Raw genomic sequence first — 19291 nt, 5'->3', positions numbered from 1 at the left:
ATAAACTCAAATGGATTAAGGACCTAAATGTGAGACCTGAAACCATAAAAATTCTAGAAGAATGAAGAGACAATAGTTTCTCTGACACTGGCTGTGGCAACATTTTTCTAGATATGTCTCCTGAGGCTAGGTGAACAAAAGCAAAAATACACTATTAGGATACATCAAAATAGAAAGCTTCTGCATAGTAATCAATAAACAAAAAGACAATCTACTGAATGGGAGAAGATATTTGCAAATTATATGTTTGATAAGGGGTTAGTATCCAAAATATATTAAGAACTTATGCAACCGAACACCAAAAAAACCCCAAAACAATCCAATTAAAAAATGGTCAGAAGACATGATCAGATATTTGTCCAAAGAATACATGCAGATGGCTAACAGACACATGAAAAGATGCTCAACATCACTCATGATCAGAGAAATACAAATCAAAACCACAATGAGATACCAACTCACACCTGTCAGAAGGGCTAAAATAAAAAACACAAGAAACTAGTGGTGGGGAGGATGTGGAGAAAAGGAACCCCTCATGCACTGCCTGGGAATGCAAACTGGGGCAGCCATTGTGGAAAACAGTATAGGGTTTCCTCAATAAAAATAGAATGACAATATGATATAGTAATTCTACCCAAAGAATATGAAAACACTAATTTGAAAGCACATATGTACCCCTATGTATATTGCAGCATTATTTACAATAGCTAAAATATGTTAGCAATCTAAGTGTCCATCCAAAGATGAATGGATATGAAGATGTGGCATGTAAATATATATATGTTTATGTGTGTGTGTGTGTATATATATATAATGTATATATATGTATGCATATATATGTGGGTGTGTGTGTATATATATATACATATATATATATATATATATATATGTTGCAATATTACTCAGCCATAAAAAAGAATGAAACCTTGCCATTTGTAACAACATGGAAGGATCCAGAGAGTATAATGCAAAGTGAAATAAGTCAGTTAGCAAAAGACAAATACCATATAATTTCACTCATATGTGGAATTTAAAAAACAAATGAGCAAAGAAAAAAACAAACAAAACAACAGACTCTATAGAGAACAAATTGGCGGTTTATCAGAGGGGAGGTGGGTGGGGGGATGGGTGAATTAGGAGATGGGCATTAAGAGTACACTTTTGATGATGATCACTGAGTAATACATAGAATTGTCAAATCACTATATTTTACACCTGAAACTAATATATCACTGTATGTTAATTACACTGGAATTATATTATATATACAACTAATTAATTAACTAATTAAATTAAACAAACCCTTCAACCTCACATTATTTCTGAGTCTGAAGAAAAAGGGGGCTTAAGAACTCTTGCTACAAGTTTTTCTCCGTCTCCTCTTGGGTGCTACTTCCTTGGAAGAGAATGTTCATTCTAAATGTCAATCATGTCAGGTGTGCTAAAAATATTAATAATGCCAATAGTGATTGTGACTGAATAAGTAAATGAGGTACAGAAGTGATGGTCATCAGAGAGAAGTTCAAACTGAAATTAGGAGACTACAGAGAAGGGAAAGTGGTTTATATTTTGAAGAAAAGAAGAGAAAGAATTTAAAGAATTACTTGAGGGGAATATATTCCATGAGAAATGATAAAAGGCATTAAAATTAGGAGGATAATCATATGATGATGAAAATCAACACACGTTTTACAAAGTATGGCTTATGACCTTTTGGACATGAAATGACTTGTGGTCACCTTAGTAAAATGAAAAGAGATTATTTAACTGAAGAAACTAAACTCACCAAAATTGCCAGGCAACTGTAAGGGGCTGATTATATCCCCAGTTTTAAGATGACAACAGATACCTTCCCAACACAATCTAGTGTGTTGCTCCCAACTTATCCATATGGCGACAGGAAAGACTGCTAGGTGGATGGATGAACACAAGTGCAGAGGTCTCCATGTCCGTGTTCCGTAGTTTATTCAAAACTGAATAAGTATCGTTAGTTAAATACCTCTCTGGGAAAATGTTTACGTGGAGACATGGGTTTTTAACATGCACATAATTTTAAAACATGATGCTTTTCTCATAAAAGACATTTAAAAAATAAAGTGTCATTATTTACTCCTTTGATAGAATAGAATTAAAAAAGACAATCTATGCTTATAGATTAATTCATTTTTGCAAATTAATACTTCCTCCACTTGAAGATAATTATTTGTTTGAGGACAGAGTCATTTTTCAATGAAATTCAAATAGTTGGTCCCCTATGCCAGATTTTCATACTTACTTCCAGAAAACCCTTGGTCTTCCTGGAAGCCTTCAAGGGATTTGTGTGTGGGGGGAGGAGGTATCCTGTAGATATTCTTCTGTTTATTTTTTTAAAATTTTTAATGTTTATTTATTTTTGACACAGAGAGAGAGACAAAGTATGAGCAGGGGAGGGGCAGAGAGAGAGGGAGACACAGAATCCGAAGCAGGCTCCAGACTCTGAGCTGTCAGCACAGAGCCTGACACAGGGCTTGAACCCACAGACCGCGAGACCATGACCTAAGCCAAAGTCGGACACTCAATCGACTGAGCCACCCAGGCGCCCCTCTAAGTGTTTCTTAATATAGGTCATTGGGAGGATGTTTATCCCTGAATCAGATTATTTTCACTTCCTCTAATTCTTAGACTTTCTTTCCATTTTCTATTCTAATCACCTACCTCGGCTGCATTTGTACCCAAATACAGGCTCAGAATGGCAAAAATGAACTTAGTTTATTATCACCTTTAAAAAAACGTTAAATTCCAGAATAGTTAACATACAGTGTTATATTAGTTTCAGGCGTGCAATGTAGTGATTCAGCATTTCCATATACATCACCCTTTGCTCACCATGAAAAATACACCCCTTAATCCCCACCGCCTATTTCACCCACCCTCCTACCCACACTTCCCCTCTGTTCACCATCAAGTTTGTCCTCTGTAATTAAGAGTCTGTTCCTTGGTTTGTCTCTCTCTCTCTCTCTTTCCTTGTTTGGTTTCTTAAATTCCACATCTGAGTGAAATCATGTGGTATTTGTCTTTCTCTGATTTATTTCACATAGCATCTTACTCTAGTGCCATCCATATTGTTGTAAATGGCAAGATTTCATTCATTTCTATGGATGAATAATATTTCATTGTGTATATATATATTCCACATGTTCTTTATTATCACCTTTAAACAGGTACTTAATTACATTTTAGCTGACCTACACAAAAAAAACGCACTAAAATGAAACACTATTTATAACCTTCATTCCAAACCTTACTCATCTAGTCTTTGCTTAATTCTATTAAAATTTAAAAATTCTTCATGATACAATTATATATATGATATACATACATAAACTTATTATCTGTATACAAATATATGTATACATATATATGTATGTATATATGCATATATTTTTTCACATATATATAAAATTGACTCTTACTATATTACCTATACCATTTACATTTTTATGTTTTTTCAAAGTAAATATTCTATGACTTTTATAGCATTTGATAAATTCTCTTCTGTATTGGGTATTATGTATCATTGGTGGGTGCGTAAAACGTGTTGAACAATTTGGCTATGTAAGATGTGCATATGTTAGAATATGAAGTTCTCTCCTTAGATGAATTACTCTTCCATACAGAAACTTCTATACATATGTACATGGAGGTATGAGCAATAGTACCACTAATAACAGATGCCTGCAATAGCATATAACTGGAAACAATCTGAATGCCTCTCAAGAGGATAATAGATATATAGATCATGACATATTTACATACCAGCAAGTAAGAATAAATGATCTTTATGTTTTAGCATGAATAAATGTCAAAAATATCATTTTGAGCAAAGTTAGTTGCAGAAGGATACTGCAGTATGGTACCACTTCAGACTTTAAATGTGCAAAACAATAATTAATAATGCCTTAGGTTACTTAAATATGTAATAAGAACATGCAGTAAGAGAATGATTCAACACTAAGTTCAGGATTGGAGAATTGCAGGGGGAGTTGGGAGGATGAAGGAGGGAAATATGATCCAGGAGGGGCACACAGTAATTTTATATTTTCTATTTTAAAATAGTAACTTTAATTTTTTTTCTTACTTAAATTAAGTGGTTGATACATGGGTTTCTTGTATGTCTAAAATATTTAATAAAGGTAATATTGCTACCAGTTAATTGATAACATATCTAAAGATAGTTTTAGAGAAAAGGTTTTTAGAAAGCAAAGATACCAATTTCAAATGTTATCCAAACTGTATCGAATCAAAAAACAATGAGTATGTTATGAAAACAGCAACTTAAGTCACATGAGATACCGGGATCAGATTTCCCAGGGTTTGGGTGCATGGACCATTAGCTATAGCAACATCACCTTCGTTTTACAAAAGCAATTAGTACATGCTTCAGTTTTCAAAGTGAGCAATGATTACCTACTCTTAAAAAGTTATTAAAAGCACTTGGCTTTTGACCTTAGAACTCCATTGGTACATGGTACTGGGGTCAGCTTTTTGCTATCCTAATAAAAGTTGTCAAACACCATTTTCTTAGACTCCATATAAAAACAGAGACATTGCATAAGTTATTGTGATTTGAAAACATGCACTTTTATGTAGAGAGCTCAAGTAATGGTCTTTTAGTAATCAGTTAAAATATTTTAAGTCAGAATAGGGAGAAAAATATGGAACAAGGAAACGAAAGCTTACATACAAGGAGAAATTATGCATTGTGAACTGATTAAACTCAGTATCTCACTTAAGTACAAGATAAGTAAAGAAAAAGAGCAGACAATCACAAAGAAGTTTGAGAGTTGGGGTATGTGTGGGCCGGTGGTAGGGATTAATCACATAAGGCCATGAGGGTTCACTCGGGGAATCTTTACACAGCAAAATAGGAGTTGTGCTCAGGGTCACAGAAATAAAAACATTTTCTGTGAACTGGCCTCACAAGAATGGGAGCTTGGAATGTGTGTGGTGGTGACTGAGGAGGTGGGTGTGTGGCTTAGATTCAATTGTCCTGTCTCCAAGAGGGCAGCATCAGCAAGCAGTGGTTTGCCCTCACCTCCCTGTTAATGCCCTTCCCAGACCACGTGTTCTTTTTTCCTTTCATTCTTTCTTTTTTTAAAAATTAAACTTTTATTTCCCCCTTTCCCCAGACTCTTAAGCTTGGTTCTGATGTGCTGGCTAATCCTTGGGGTATGTACAGAGGGCCCGGTCACGGACTGTTGTTATTATCTTAAATGGTGCAAAGGGCATCTATTACAATAGATTTTCAGGTACTATTTTGAAATAATTTTTCTGAAGTTTACCCTCTGTGTTTATCTTTGGTTGTGCAATGATTATGCTGCGTCAGAGAGCTTTGGTTGGAAACACAGTCTTGGGTTCTAAATAATCAATGCATCAAAAAAAAAAAAAAAAAAAAAAAAAAAAAAAAAAACAAACCCAAAACTGAAGGAATAGAGGAAATGTTTCTCTATCTTTCTTTTGTAACCTACCAAAAAAAGAAAGAAAAAAGAATGAAAACAAATAAGCTTAAAATTATGCAAACTCATAAATTGCAATTGGTTACTGAATGTACATTTCATAAATTTATAATATCTAAGTGTAAACTTCCCAGTCTTATTTTCCCAATATTGTTGTATGTTCTACCTGTATACAGAGGCAAGAGTGAGGCAAACACTTTGGGTTGTCTTGTCATCCGTCTATATTCTCCAACCTGGTGGTCTTCACTGCGGGCATGTTTTGTTGGTATTTGGTTGGGTGTGGTCTGCAGCCCCAGCATAAAGGAAGGGCCTCAGTTTCCCCCTGTGATTCAGTGTCACGGTACTTTACTCTGGTGCATTCTGGCTCTTAAAAAAGCCCTCTGCATAGATTCAATACAACTAATAACTCTTAGAACATGATAATCAACCCATGTAAAATAAAACTCGAGAAGATCTGATATTACACACATCCCCACATTGCTGTGGGTTTGGCCCCATCATCTCTCTTCCCCGTCCCCACTGGTTTGTCATCTCATCTGTCCATCCACAAGCTACGCATGAGTCAACATGCATGTGCTAATTTCATTTGGCTGGAATTCCCTAAATGAAATTCTAGCTTCTTTTAAAGCACAAAGGAAAGATGTTTCTACCGCACTCGGCAATTACATGTTCAAACTTGTTTTCATCAGTGAAAAATTATAGTCCAAAGACTGTCTTATCAGAGTTGAAAAACAATATGTTTGATGACATCCTTTTCAACCTGAGATGGGCTTCATTTAAAAAAAAAGTTTTATTTTAAATACAGCATATTGTAAGGTAGATTAGGAATGCTCTTACTCATCTACTTTAGTTTTTTTTTTTTCTGCCAGATGTTTATGTTGGTGAGAAACCAATAACACTGTCTAGACCTCTAGCGTATAGTAATCAAGCATGAATAGAAAACGTTCAGAGGTCACACTTCAATCTGGACCTACAACATCCTGCTATTCAAAACCAGATTAGAGATGATGGATCATGATAAACAGAACCACATTGAATGCTGAGTCAGTGATTTGAGAGTGGTCTGCAAAAAGCTAACTATGTCACAAAAAATCTGCAAGATAAAACAAAGCCTAGACATCATTAAATGTGCTGAGCTCCTACCTCCACCCCAAGTCGTCAACAACCACATGCTACCTTGTGACTTTCACATCAGCATCCTGTAAATCAGGAATCCTCAATCTTTTATGGAGGAGTTCCTTGAAGTTATGGCTTCCTGAGGCATGTGCGTGTGTGTGTGTGTGTGTGTGCACTTGCATGTGTTTGAAATTGCCTACATGTGCTCCTGTCAATAAATGCCTGAAAAAAGAGAGAGAAAAGTGATATATGGCATCAGAATGTTCAGAGATCCCCAAGCAAGATTTTACCAAGCAGTAATATGCCATGTTTTTTCACTAGGTCTTGGTGGTTTTGTCTAGAAGTCATTAATTTGTTTTTTATTGAGAGTGTTTCAGTTTTTGACTGAAATAATTTACTGATTAGAAAGTCCTGCTATGGAGGATCAAATTCAACATGAAGATATTTTTACTGTCAAATAATCAGGAGTCAGGGTCTGAATCCTGGCAAATCACAAAAATGCCTTCTTTGCGCTCTCTGCTTCTTGGCTGCCACTCACGAATCTTTATGGAACTTTAGATCTGGAACACATTTGAGTTAATGCTAAATGCAAGATGTAGGTCAATGACTGTTTCTAAGAGGGCAAACCTTACTGCTTCCTAAGGTAAAGTGGAGTAAAATCATAGTGGAGTACTTTATGTTTTGTTTGGTTTTTTAAAGTTTTATTCAGTGGAGGGAGCAACTTGGTGAGTCAGTCCAGTTACTAGTGTATGAATTTCTTCAAACACTGAGGGACATCCAAAAAACTTACCTGGCTGAAAGTACCAATGCTACTCTGCAAAACAACTTCAACCTGAAATGCCCATATTTACCTTCACACCACCCTCCTGGCATGTGCATGCACACACGCATCACTACTAACACATCCTCATAGTGGCATAGAGACTCTTTTCTGCAACGATTCAAATGCTTCCATTGCCGTGAGCAATAGCGAAAAAGTGATAGCCATGACTTTTTAATTCTTTTCATGTTTATTTTTGAGAGAGAGAACGCACACACACGTGCAGGCATGCACAAGCAGTGAACGGGCCCACAGAGAGGAGGACAGAGGATCCCAAGCAGGCTCTGCACTGACAGCAACGAACCCTATATGGGGCTCGAACACATGAACCGAGAGATCATGACCTGAGCTGAAGTCGGATGATCAACCAACTGAGACACCCAGGCGTCCTGATAATTATGACTTTAAAAGGTAGTTGTGTCAAGGAAATTTTAGTGTAAAAATAATGTTCACTCGAGTGCAAATGAGCATGAGTCTAACACCGTACAGAAAAGCAAGTGGTGATAAAACAGTGTGGATATCCTATTGTTATAATACATTTGGACCAGAGGTGAATTGATGCTGCAGAGAGGAGACAGGGAGAGAGGGAGGGAAGGGCAGTACTGATTGGTCAGCAAATACCTTATGGTACCTGTCGAATCAGGCCTTAGAATCTTGTTTTCTCTGTAGGTCACTTTTTCCTGCCAAATAGACTCTAGACTACTGAAATTCAGACACAGTTTTTACCTTTGCGTCTTTTCTACCTCCTAGCATTCTGTCTATCACATAGTCAGGGCACAACCAATATTAGCTAATTTGTAGTTTAATAAAAGATTATTCCCATCCAGTACAAAACCCCTCTTTGTTACTCTTTGCATCAGTGGATGGATGTTTTGTCTGCCTTCTTGACTGTTCAGTGTCTGAGCCATGTCCCATACTTTCTCTTTCTCTAAGCCTCTTATTTGAAAGTGAAACATTCATTCTTAAAAACTTTCCTGCTTTCTTTCATCCTTCAGCCTCTCTACCTGGTCACACTAAGAAACTGAAAATAACTAGATTCTTTCGAATTACTAGTAAAATCACCCCTAAGAGAAAATGAGGCCACGATACATGAACATATTGTCAGTATTCAAAATATGCTTTAATTACAAATGTGAAAGCTAATAAAAGCAGTATTCATGTAAATTCTTATATTCTTTGGTAATTTTCTCATGGATTTCATTAATAACTCACTGAATAGGTGATCATTAATTTTCAAACTACTCAAAAGCACTCTAGGATGTCACTGATCCAAAATGGACTAGAATTTTTAAAGATCATCTTCTATATGGAGCTTTGCTATAATTATCTATTTAATCATTGAATTCTATTTCCTTAACTATTTTTATTGCTTAGCTAACATAATTTTGGTTACTGGTAACATTTAATAATATAATAATTATGTTACATTTTTAATACAACTCACCCATCATTATTTTTCTTTTCCTTTAAAAATGCAATATGGATATCTCAACTTATGATGGAAATTCATCAAATTATGATGGAAAAAAGAAGTCTTGGTTTCCAGTTCAACTCCCTAAGAAATTCTGTGGAATCACAAAAGACTTGCAACAGTCAATTTTAGTTCTACAGCCCACGTGTTTTGAAATCTGAGAGTGATCTCCGCCATAAATTGAGATATTTAAAGTACAACTTCCAATTTTCATTCTGATTTCTGAATCACAAGAGCACCCTATTTTAGCCAGTGACATATTTTATACTTTAGGATACTTAAACTTTGGAAAACATCAGCATATCATCTTCAAAAAATGATTAAAGTTATCGCTCCATGACATTTTGGAAGTACAATCTTTGTACTCATGTCCCGTCCCTCCCACTCATGCTTCCCCTCTCTATCTTCAGCATTTTGTAAGACGCAGTTTGTACTCTGAAAACAATAAATCCATCGAGCAGATTTTTAAAAGCTGCATATGCTTTTTCTGATACTGTCCCTTACCACTGTGTCTTCCCTCATCTCCCTGAGAATCAGTGGTTTAAAGAACAAATCAGTGATGAGTTTTAGACAGCCCTCAGTGTTTAAGAGACACTGTTGATTCTTCCTCACTACAGTGGAGTTCACTTTCCCATGTAGGGCCCCTCTCGAGTTCAAAGGTAGAATTCAGGTGTCATATTCATGGCTGGCAGGCAACAGTGCATCTGTCCTATCGTCAACCATTACCTCGCACAGTGTTTTGCATACAATGGGCTCTCAATAAATATTTGTGAGATTAATTGGTAATGACTGATAGATTTGGGTGTTTCTGAGTTCTGTGCATGGATACTCACTAATAGATTTTTAAGGTAATGCCAAGAAAATACTTAAATGGGAATAAAAATAGTAGTATATACCTCTCTGGATTATTTTCAAGATTAAGTAAGACAATGCCTTTAGAGCTCTCAGCCTAGGCGGTTGTTCACAAGCAACAGGGAAAGAGCACAGGAGGATCAATGCCAACTCCTCTCATCATCATACACAAATAATTCCAGCATGTGCTTCCTGGATGGCATATCATCTTTGTTCAAGAATGACAGGTTACAGAAGACACACAGATGGCCAAAAGGTACATGAAAAGATGCTCGACGTCACTAATCATCAGGGAAATGCAAATCAAAACCACAATGAGGTATCACCTCACACCTGTTAGAATGGCTGGTCTCAAAAAGAGAAGAAATAACAAGTGTTAGTTAGGATGTGGAGAAAAGGGAAGCTTCCTGCATTGTTGGTGGGATGTAAATTGGTGCAGTCACTGTAGAATACAATATGGAGGTTCCTCAAAAAATTAAAAATAGAAATATCATATGATCCCTTAATTCCACAACAGGGTGTTTACCCAAAGAAAATGAAAACACTAATTTGAAAAGACATACACTCTTAGGTTTACTACAACATTATTTACAAAAGCCAAGATATAGAAGCAATCCAAGTGTCCATCCATACATGAATGGATAAAGAAAATGTGGTGTGTGTATATATATATATATACACAATATATGGTGTGTATATATATGTGTATATACATACATATACATATATATAAATGTGTATATTCATATATATATATATATATATACAATGGAATATTACTCAGTCATAAAAAAGGATAAGATCTTGCCTTTTAGAACAATATGGATGAATCTAGGGTATAATGCTAAGTGAAATCAGTCAGAGAAAGACAGATACCATATGATTTCTCTTATATGTAGAATCAAAAAAAAAAAAACCCAGGACAAATGAATAAACAAAAAATAGAAACAGACTCATAAATACAGAGGCCAATTTGATGGTTGCCAGATGGCTGGAGGCAGGGTGATGAGCAGAATGTGTGAAGGGGAGTGGGAGATACAGGCTTCCAGTTATGGAATGAATAAGTCATGGGGAGAAAAGGTACAGCATAGGGAATATAGCCAGTGGTATTGTAATAGTGTTGTATGGTGACAGAGGGTAGCTACACTTGTGGGGAGCACAGCCTAACAAAAAGAGTTGTTGAATCACTATGTTGTACACCTAAAACTAATGTAACATTTGTGCAACTAGGCTTCAATAAAAAAAAAGAATGATAACTATTAAAAGCAAGTGACTATAATCAGAGATTGAAAAACGTACACAATGACAAGTTTAACTTCAAACTATACCTTAATAATTCCTCTGGAATAGAGAGAGCTTCCAGTAGAATGTTCTTTTAAATAAAGTTTTGGTTTTATGATATAGCTTCAGATCCTTAAGCATACCTGTAACTAAATAATATATCCCTTCGACCATGCCTTTGACTTTGGGCACATTTTGTTATTATAGTTATAAGGACCTTTGGCAAGATACTCAGACAGCTTATACATACTATTTTAAATGAAGAAAGTTGCAGAAGTTTTGCTCCAGGAAGGGAGGTGGCCCAAATATCCCTTTCAAGTGGCAGCCTTGACATTTAGCATACTTTTTCCCATTCCACAGCTGCGCCACGTGCTTGAAACCCCAGCCTGCTCGTGCTGGTGCTCTATTCCATGTTTGGCTCCATCTATATAGCAATTTTCAAAGCAGGTCCCAACTCGCTCGGGAAGACTTTCAGATATTGTATATGTTGCCCGACAAAGCCATGCAAGGAGTGATTTCTTCATCAGTGTGCAAAAACAATTATTCTCAAGTCATTCCGTTTTGCAATTCAGCAAGATCTGCACAGAAGTCATCTTCGTTAGATTTTTCATTTTTGTTTTTGTTTTTTTCTTCCAGAGGTAAGGAAATAAAGTCCATTTGCCATTGACATTTTACCTTTTATTTTATATTTTTGGACTGGTTGAACTATTTTTGCCCAAAAGGCTTAGACAAATTATAGTGATGTCACGCTAGCAGGCTGAAACTTCAAAGGACATAGGGCATGGGGAAAAGGGAAGTTGGGTTATAACAACCAAACTGATAGAGTTTCACTCTGGCTTCGCTATATGCCAGTGACTCTTCTAAGCACTCTACACAGTGGCTCATTTAATCTTTGAAACAATTTTATGACATAAGTACTATGACCATCCTCTTTATATTGGTAAGAAACAGACTGACTTGCCCAAAGCTATCCAGTGCAAGAGCCAGGATTCAAACCCAGAAGTCTGATGTCAGAGCAAGCTCTCTGAGCCAATATATTAGGTTTTCTCTCATCAGAGCCGACCTTGACATCAACATGCTCCTCTTTTATTGGAATAGTAATATCTAATTTAATAGATACATACTGCATCTACCCTCCAGAAATGTGACAGGGTCTCATGAAGCACCATTAATGGTTGTCTCTCCAACCCTTTAAAATGTTAACATAGCGTTGCATGCATCCAGGGAAGTCTTTGTTTACTAGAGGAACCTGCATATTTTGAAGCATACATCACTCTTGGTTAAAAGGCATTAAATATGCCCTTACTTGCTTCCCTCTGTGAACCAATGAGCAGAAGACAGTTCACAGGAGTCAGTGTTTGTGGTTTCCCATCATGGGAAATGGGCCAGAATTCCTGATGCCCCATTGAATTGGGAGCCAATGTACTACAGAGCACGTCAGACATTCATTTTGCTAGTGAATTGGAGACCTAGTCAGGTGAAATGTAAAACTATTTCACAAAAGATAGAAGATACTGAACAGTCAACAGAATCCCCCAGGGGATCCAACCTCATGTTGAATTTGTTCTATGTCCACTGAACCTCACTTGGATTGAGATTTTCCTAAATTTTCCTGGGGAAAAGCGGGGGACAGAGGATCTGAAGCAGGCTCTGCACTGACAGCAGAGTCCGATGCTAGGCTCGAACCCACAAACCATGAGGTCGTGCGTGACCTGAGCCAAAGTCGGACGCTCAACTGACTGAACCACCCCGGTGCCCTATATTGAATACTTTTTAAACAATCAGTGTGATTTACGCTATGTGAGCTGTTCTTACCTTATTAGATTCCGTGAAATAAAGGCTAATTTATTTAATTTCTTTTTGGTTTATTTCTCCATTCTACTTTGCAAACCGATGAAGTTACGTGCATGTGTGTCATCTGGGTTTTTCTTTCTTTTAGCTTCCCTATCTCTTTCTAGTCTGAATATGTGTCTTTTATTTTTCCTTAGAGGCAGTCTTATTGGCACATCAGTCCAAACTTGTTTGCGGAGTTTGTCGAATATACATCAAGGAATTCCAGCCATCTCATGTATGAGAGCTCAGCATTTCAGTCTAGGAGAATTTTTGACTGGAAGTACTTGGAAGGTGAAGTGAGGATATGGTAGGGATTCTTAATTCAGGGTCTAAGGGTAGAACAGGACGTCCATTAACTTGGATGACGAAAATTTTCATTTTTATTTTCACAAAACTGTAACTGGAATTTGGCATTTCTTCCAATTATGAATGTTGACCAACTGTCACCTCCCCCTGCCTCGCACACAATGTCATTAGCTGTCCCTGTGACTTTGTCCCCAATAGAAACCAGACTTTTCCATATCACATTACAGTTGGTGCAGCTATCACAAAATATCATTTACACTCATTCCTACCCTAGAGTTTTGGGAGTTATCACACTCACCCCAGATCACACACGATTGTGGTTTTGTGCAATCGACTTCCACAGATGTTCGCATGACATCGTTGCTGGCCCCATTCAGCCACCAAACAGTAAAGTTAAAAGTTTGCACATTGCCGACCCAGATATGGATTTTGCTCCCCAGTATTCTATCTATAATGTTTGGTGACAAGGAGATGAATCAGAGACTACTACATAGTTTAATGCTCTTTTTCTAACTAACGATAACAATCTGCACACTGGTATCTTTAAGAAACATTTAATTTATATTTACTTCCCTATATTTTAAACATCTTCATCTATGATACAATTCATTCATTTTCTATTACCACACAACAATTTTGTGTTTGGAATACCTTGATAACTATAGTTTACTATAAATGATTTCCTTCATAATTCTATGTGTTTTATTTATACACCAAAAAATATCATTCTGAGATGTGATCTGCAGGCTTCACCAGAATGCAAAAAAGACCCATTGGCACAAAAAAGACGAAGAAGTCCTATTTGAAAGGATTAAGGGGCAGCAGATCTTCCAGAATGAAATACACCACAAAGGCACAAAGTCTGGGTACCCAACGGGAGGGATGAGGCAGTACAGGCGCCATGAGGACACGTAAGAGTTTATGACGGATGCACAATTCGTCCGGAGAAGGGCTGTCTACTCTCGCCATCACCACTGTTAACCTCAAAGTTGTAATTCCCTGAAAAGTAGACGCCATCCTCTGCTTTCAGGAAAGAGACTGTGTACCTGTGAGCTTGGTGGTAGAGAGAACAGGAGTAAGAGAAACCCTGTGGGTTGTGGTTGGGCAGAAAAAGGCAATTCCATGTGAAGGAGGATGCGATTAAGACAGTGTGTTCCATCACCCCTTACAGCTTGAAGGTCTTTTCCCAGCAACGATTCTGTATTTTGTTTACATAGGGACAGGGATCCTTAAAAATAACAGGCAGAATCCCTGTTTTATATGTGAGGATTTTAAGGCAAGGAAACGTAAATGATGGTTTTCATACACAGGACATCATTTGGGAGAGTAGAACTAGGAACTGTTAAGTTATACAGAGTGTGTATATTTGTGTGTCAAAGAGACAGAGAGATAGAGGGAGATACATGCACACAGAGACGGGGAGATACACACATGCACACACACACACAGAGGGAGATACACACACACACACACACACACACACACATAAACACACGAGACAGAGAGATTGATTGACTGATTGAGAGAGAAAATACCCAACGAGGAACCTTAAAACTTTGTCCCATGGCCAAACACTTTAAATCTCTGGAAGAAATTGAAACCTCCGATTACTTTTTGAGAAACTTGATGAACGTAGTCAAAGTAATGATCATCATGAAAATAACATTTCAGGTAGTTTTAAAAGAAGGATTTTCTTCAGAGGCTTCGAAACCTTGTTTACATGACACTTCATTAATTTCACAACATAAAGTGAAGCAGATCTGGACTTTCTACTTCCCTCCATTCTTCAACAGAGGGCAAAGTGGTACGATACACAGTAGAGATTGTATCTGGTGTTTAGAGAAGTGACTTTTTGTGGATAACTGACCAGTATTATTTAGCCTTTGGTCAGTGGGAAGGTTGGGTGCAGAGGAGAAGTTTGAGGGGAACAAGACAAGTAAGTGCTCTTGAGGTTTGGATGTGCCCCAAATCAGTCTCCATCTGACAAACATTGATTGAGCCATGACCCATGCGCCAAGCACAGGGGAGGCATGAAAAGGGCCAAGTCCCCAGTAATCAGTCAGTTGTGGTAGCCAAAATTCTTTCTTTTCAAGTATAGTACCTGGATTTGCTACTGTGCAAACTGCCTAAGAGGTCAATATATATCAAAAAAAAAAAAAAAAGAAAAGAAAAAGAAAAAGAAAAACTACGCAACATAAAGAATTTCTTTCTTGGGTAGACATAGACAGCTAAAATCCTGTTTGCTGTTAGAGCTGTGGAAATGCTTAATTTTCCTCACATATAAAAAGTAACTATTTTTCTTTAAGTGGCTATTTTTCTTTAAGATGCTCCATTTTTGGCCACATAGAGACTCTGTGTGTGTGTGTGTGTGTGTGTGTGTGTATACACACATAGGCAAACACACACACACACACACACACACACACACACACACACACAGAGACGAATGACAAGACAGAGGCAGCAACTTTCCAGGGATACTATCCTTATTCTAGGAGGCCAATAGCTGTCAAAAATATCATCATTTATGAAAATATAAGGGGAAGCAGGAATGTTTGATTTAGTCTTACTCTCAAAACACCAAACAAACCACAAGATATTTTTGTGTTACCTTTAATAAGACATTGTTTGTAGAACCTTTCCATTTGTGACAATGGGTTTGTCAAATAAGACAACAATGAAGGAAACACTTTTGCTTTGAAAGGGCCAACCAATTATAGTTGTAGACTTTATACTCCTATATCTTAGTTCTTACACTTCCTCTAGCCAATTGCAAACTGTTATCACCAGATAACACAGCTTAAAAAAAAAAACTTATTGGAATGTTGGGTTTCTTAAAGGTTTTATTTTTCTAAAGCCATAATAAAATGGTTAAATTTAAAATCTTTTGCTAAAAATTTATCTTAAAGCCATAATAAAATGGTTAAATTTAAAATCTTTTGCTAAAGATTTATCCTAAAGCCATAATAAAATGGCTACATTTAAAATCTTTTGCTAAAGATTTATCCTAAAGCCATAATAAAATGGTTAAATTTAAAATCTTTTGCTAAAAATTTATCTTAAAGCCATAATAAAATGGCTACATTTAAAATCTTTTGCTAAAGATTTATCCTAAAGCCATAATAAAATGGTTAAATTTAAAATCTTTTGCTCTCTCTCTCTCTTACTTTCTGATTAGACTTGACATTGTTTACTCTGTCCTATACTGGGCAATATTATCTGGTTTAACAAGGAGAAAGATTTTCACGAGCATTTAGGACAAGCTTACAGCCTATAAGGGGATATAACTAGCATGTTATCTTCATAATCTGTCTTATCACAATCACCAACCTTAAATTTCCCCTCTTCAAGTCATGTCAGGGCTATTAGGTGAAAGCCAAATGACCTTTTGCCAATAACACACAGCACAGAAATCTGTTGACACTTGGAGGCCACTTGTAATATTGTTAACAATTCAGAACTTCATACGGATATGAAAAACAACTGGATTACCCAAAAAGGTTAAGAAGATATCACTTCTGACCCATTCACATAGATGATATAAATACAGAGACTTACAGAGCAAACAAGGAGGAGCCATGAAACAGGACTAGGATACCTTTCCTGAATTCAGAGAGATTATTTTATTGCAAAATGCTATATTACACCAATTCGTATTCTTAATACCAGGATCAGGCAGAAGTTCCTGTTTCTTTAGAGTACCCCTTAAAACACAGTCTGCCATTTGGCTGGTGTCACATGAGCCCAAGTACGTTTGAATTGCACCACTGTATTTGTGTTTTATTATATTTCAAACGCCTGCCTCCAGCATACCTGACACCCGCTTGGAACTCAGAGCAGCTCCAGGCTGCCAGAGGAAATACCAGCAGGCTCTCACAGGGCAGGGCAGATTACTCCACTGACACACAGCCCTTCCAGGCCCCTCTCTTGCAGAGACCAGGCCACCTCGGGCCAGACCAGCCCCACGGCGGACCCCCACCAGCACAACAGAGCTCCGTGCTTCTGCCTGAAGCCGCTCATCACGACTGCTTTCCTGACACTCAAAACGACCTTGCTTCTCTTTCCAAGGTTAAAAGAAAAAAAAAAAAAAAAAAAAAAAAAAAACAAAACCCACACACCTCTCATAAAACCTTATCTAGAAATAATCAGACCAGAAACCAGAGAGGCATTAGAGAAAAAAACATCCCAGAAATGCTAAATACCAGAGCAAGGGAGATGGAAATCATTGCCACGGCAGGGAGGAACTTTATCCAGCCGATGAGATCATTAATTATCCGAGTTAATATCTACGTCCGTGTATGGAACTGTTTTCCTTTTAATACCTCTCATCCCACCCTCCCCCATTCGCCCCTCACCTGCCAGCCTTCTGTCTCTGGTGTTTTTCCAAATGACATCCAGGGCTCTAGCCGTGGAGTCTCGGATGTGATCGCTAAAGGACCTCCGGAGAGGGGCTCTCAGGGGCCGAGCCATCACGTGGGCCTCGGGGTCCCCCATCCACCCGCCAGGGACTTCAGCGCAGCCCTGGCGTCGCGACCATGCCGCTCTCCTCCCGCCGGTGTCCTCCGGCGGCTGCGGGCCGTCGCTGCGCGGGGCGGCCGGGCTGCGTGCGCGCCGGGCCCGGGGGCGAGCCGCCGGCGAGCCCTGCGCCCTCAGGATCCCGGCATTGCGGCTCGCACTGCGGCCCGGGAAGCGCCGACTGCAGGCGGCCTCCTGGACCGCCGCCAAGCGCGCGCGGCTGCCACATCTGGAAAGGCTTACAAATGAGCCAGCGACACGCTCGCGCAGCGCCCGGGCTGCCTTCGTGGCTATCTAGATGATTCTGGCTTCCTGTGTAATCCAATAACTTGACTTGGTACATGCTCGGCCGTTCGTCTATTCAATAACTTGAATAGACGTCTCCTTCCCTGGCAATCCAGGTAACCTTGCACTTCTGAAGGGGAAGGCAGAGCAGGAGGCAAAAAAGCGAGGGAAGGAGAGGGAGGGTGGCAGGTAGAGGTCTCTTCAACTTCCACGGTAAATTCTCATTCACATTTGCATTTGATGGACTCGCTGTGTTTTACTAAGTCAAGGTTTTCGATGAGGCCGTTTATGACAGAGAAAGGTCAACCTTTAGCTGTGGGTGTGGGAAGGAAAATATGGCTGTCATCGGCATCCTACACATCAGTCTGGATTCTCTAGGAAATGGATACCTGAGTTTTAAAGGAAACATTAATCATCTCCTCATACCTCCCCTCTAACTACGCTTCTACTTACATTAGGTGGTTTCATCATATCATTCTAGGTTTCGCCTCTAAATAGGGTTCAACTGACCCCTGGTTTTGAGAATCTTTTAGTTCCAAATGAGCAAACTTCATAATTATAATTGCACATCAAAAACTCTCCCCCAAAGAATAAAAAAAGTGCCAAGCACCATGAAATCAAAATATGGGCCAAATGTTTCTTTGACAAGATACGTTTTTGAGTTTCTGAAATCTATTTCTTTCCAATGAGTTTGGCCGATTCTCTGCTTTTTAATGCAGTATTAATCCTCTCTTTTCTCACTATCCCCCAAATGCCATCTTTTAACTTTCAAGGTTTGGCATGGAGGCTTACTATTGGCATCACAAAGTATCTAAGGGCCAGTTCATAACCTTTGCAAAATTAGATAATGCTGTAAAAGCACTTTGTAAATTGCAAGGTACCATGTGAATGCTAATTATTATCATAATTATTTTTATATGAAATCATTTTCAGCCCACACTGATCTCCCGAGTCTCCGAATTTCGACAGCATGCATCCTCTTTCTCATCAACTTTGACAACTTAATTATACAAGGGACGATAATTACAATAGTGTGATTGTGCTTACTAGTTATAACTAACACTTGTACCACTACTTATTAGCAACCCACGAGTTTTCAATCATATTGTTCCCAAATTGTTAAAGCTTATGAGTCTCTCCAACTGAGAATGTGCATGTCAGTAGATATTGTCTTCTTTGCCTTATCATTGGGCTGGACATAGATGAGGAGGCAACAACTACTAACTGCTGTTATGTAGACCTCTGTCCCTGTGGGGGAGGGGGTCAATTCCGAGGGAAAATTCTCCATTAAAAAAATCTCAAAAAATCTGATTGCCT

At 38.1% G+C, this 19291-nt stretch overlaps 1 protein-coding gene across 2 annotated transcripts in view; it reads right to left on the bottom strand.

The window, feature by feature from the left end:
- DLC1 (DLC1 Rho GTPase activating protein) overlaps positions 1 to 19291 on the bottom strand; it is a 443051-nt gene that overhangs the window by 187372 nt on the left and 236388 nt on the right. The window contains exon 1 of one of the 2 annotated variants that reach the window (XM_030312242.1): positions 17530 to 17729. The exons of the other annotated variant lie outside the window; for it this stretch is intronic. Within the exon in view, the coding sequence (XP_030168102.1) occupies positions 17530 to 17668 (139 nt within the window). The 5' untranslated portion in view covers positions 17669 to 17729. Of the gene's footprint in view, positions 1 to 17529; positions 17730 to 19291 lie in introns of those variants that run through there. 2 annotated transcript variants of the gene reach the window in all.

Source organism: Lynx canadensis, chromosome B1, assembly GCF_007474595.2.
Source record: "Lynx canadensis isolate LIC74 chromosome B1, mLynCan4.pri.v2, whole genome shotgun sequence".
Lineage (NCBI taxonomy): Eukaryota > Metazoa > Chordata > Mammalia > Carnivora > Felidae > Lynx > Lynx canadensis.
The sequence above is the reverse complement of the archived record's forward strand: the minus strand, read 5'-3'. Positions and strand labels throughout refer to the sequence as shown.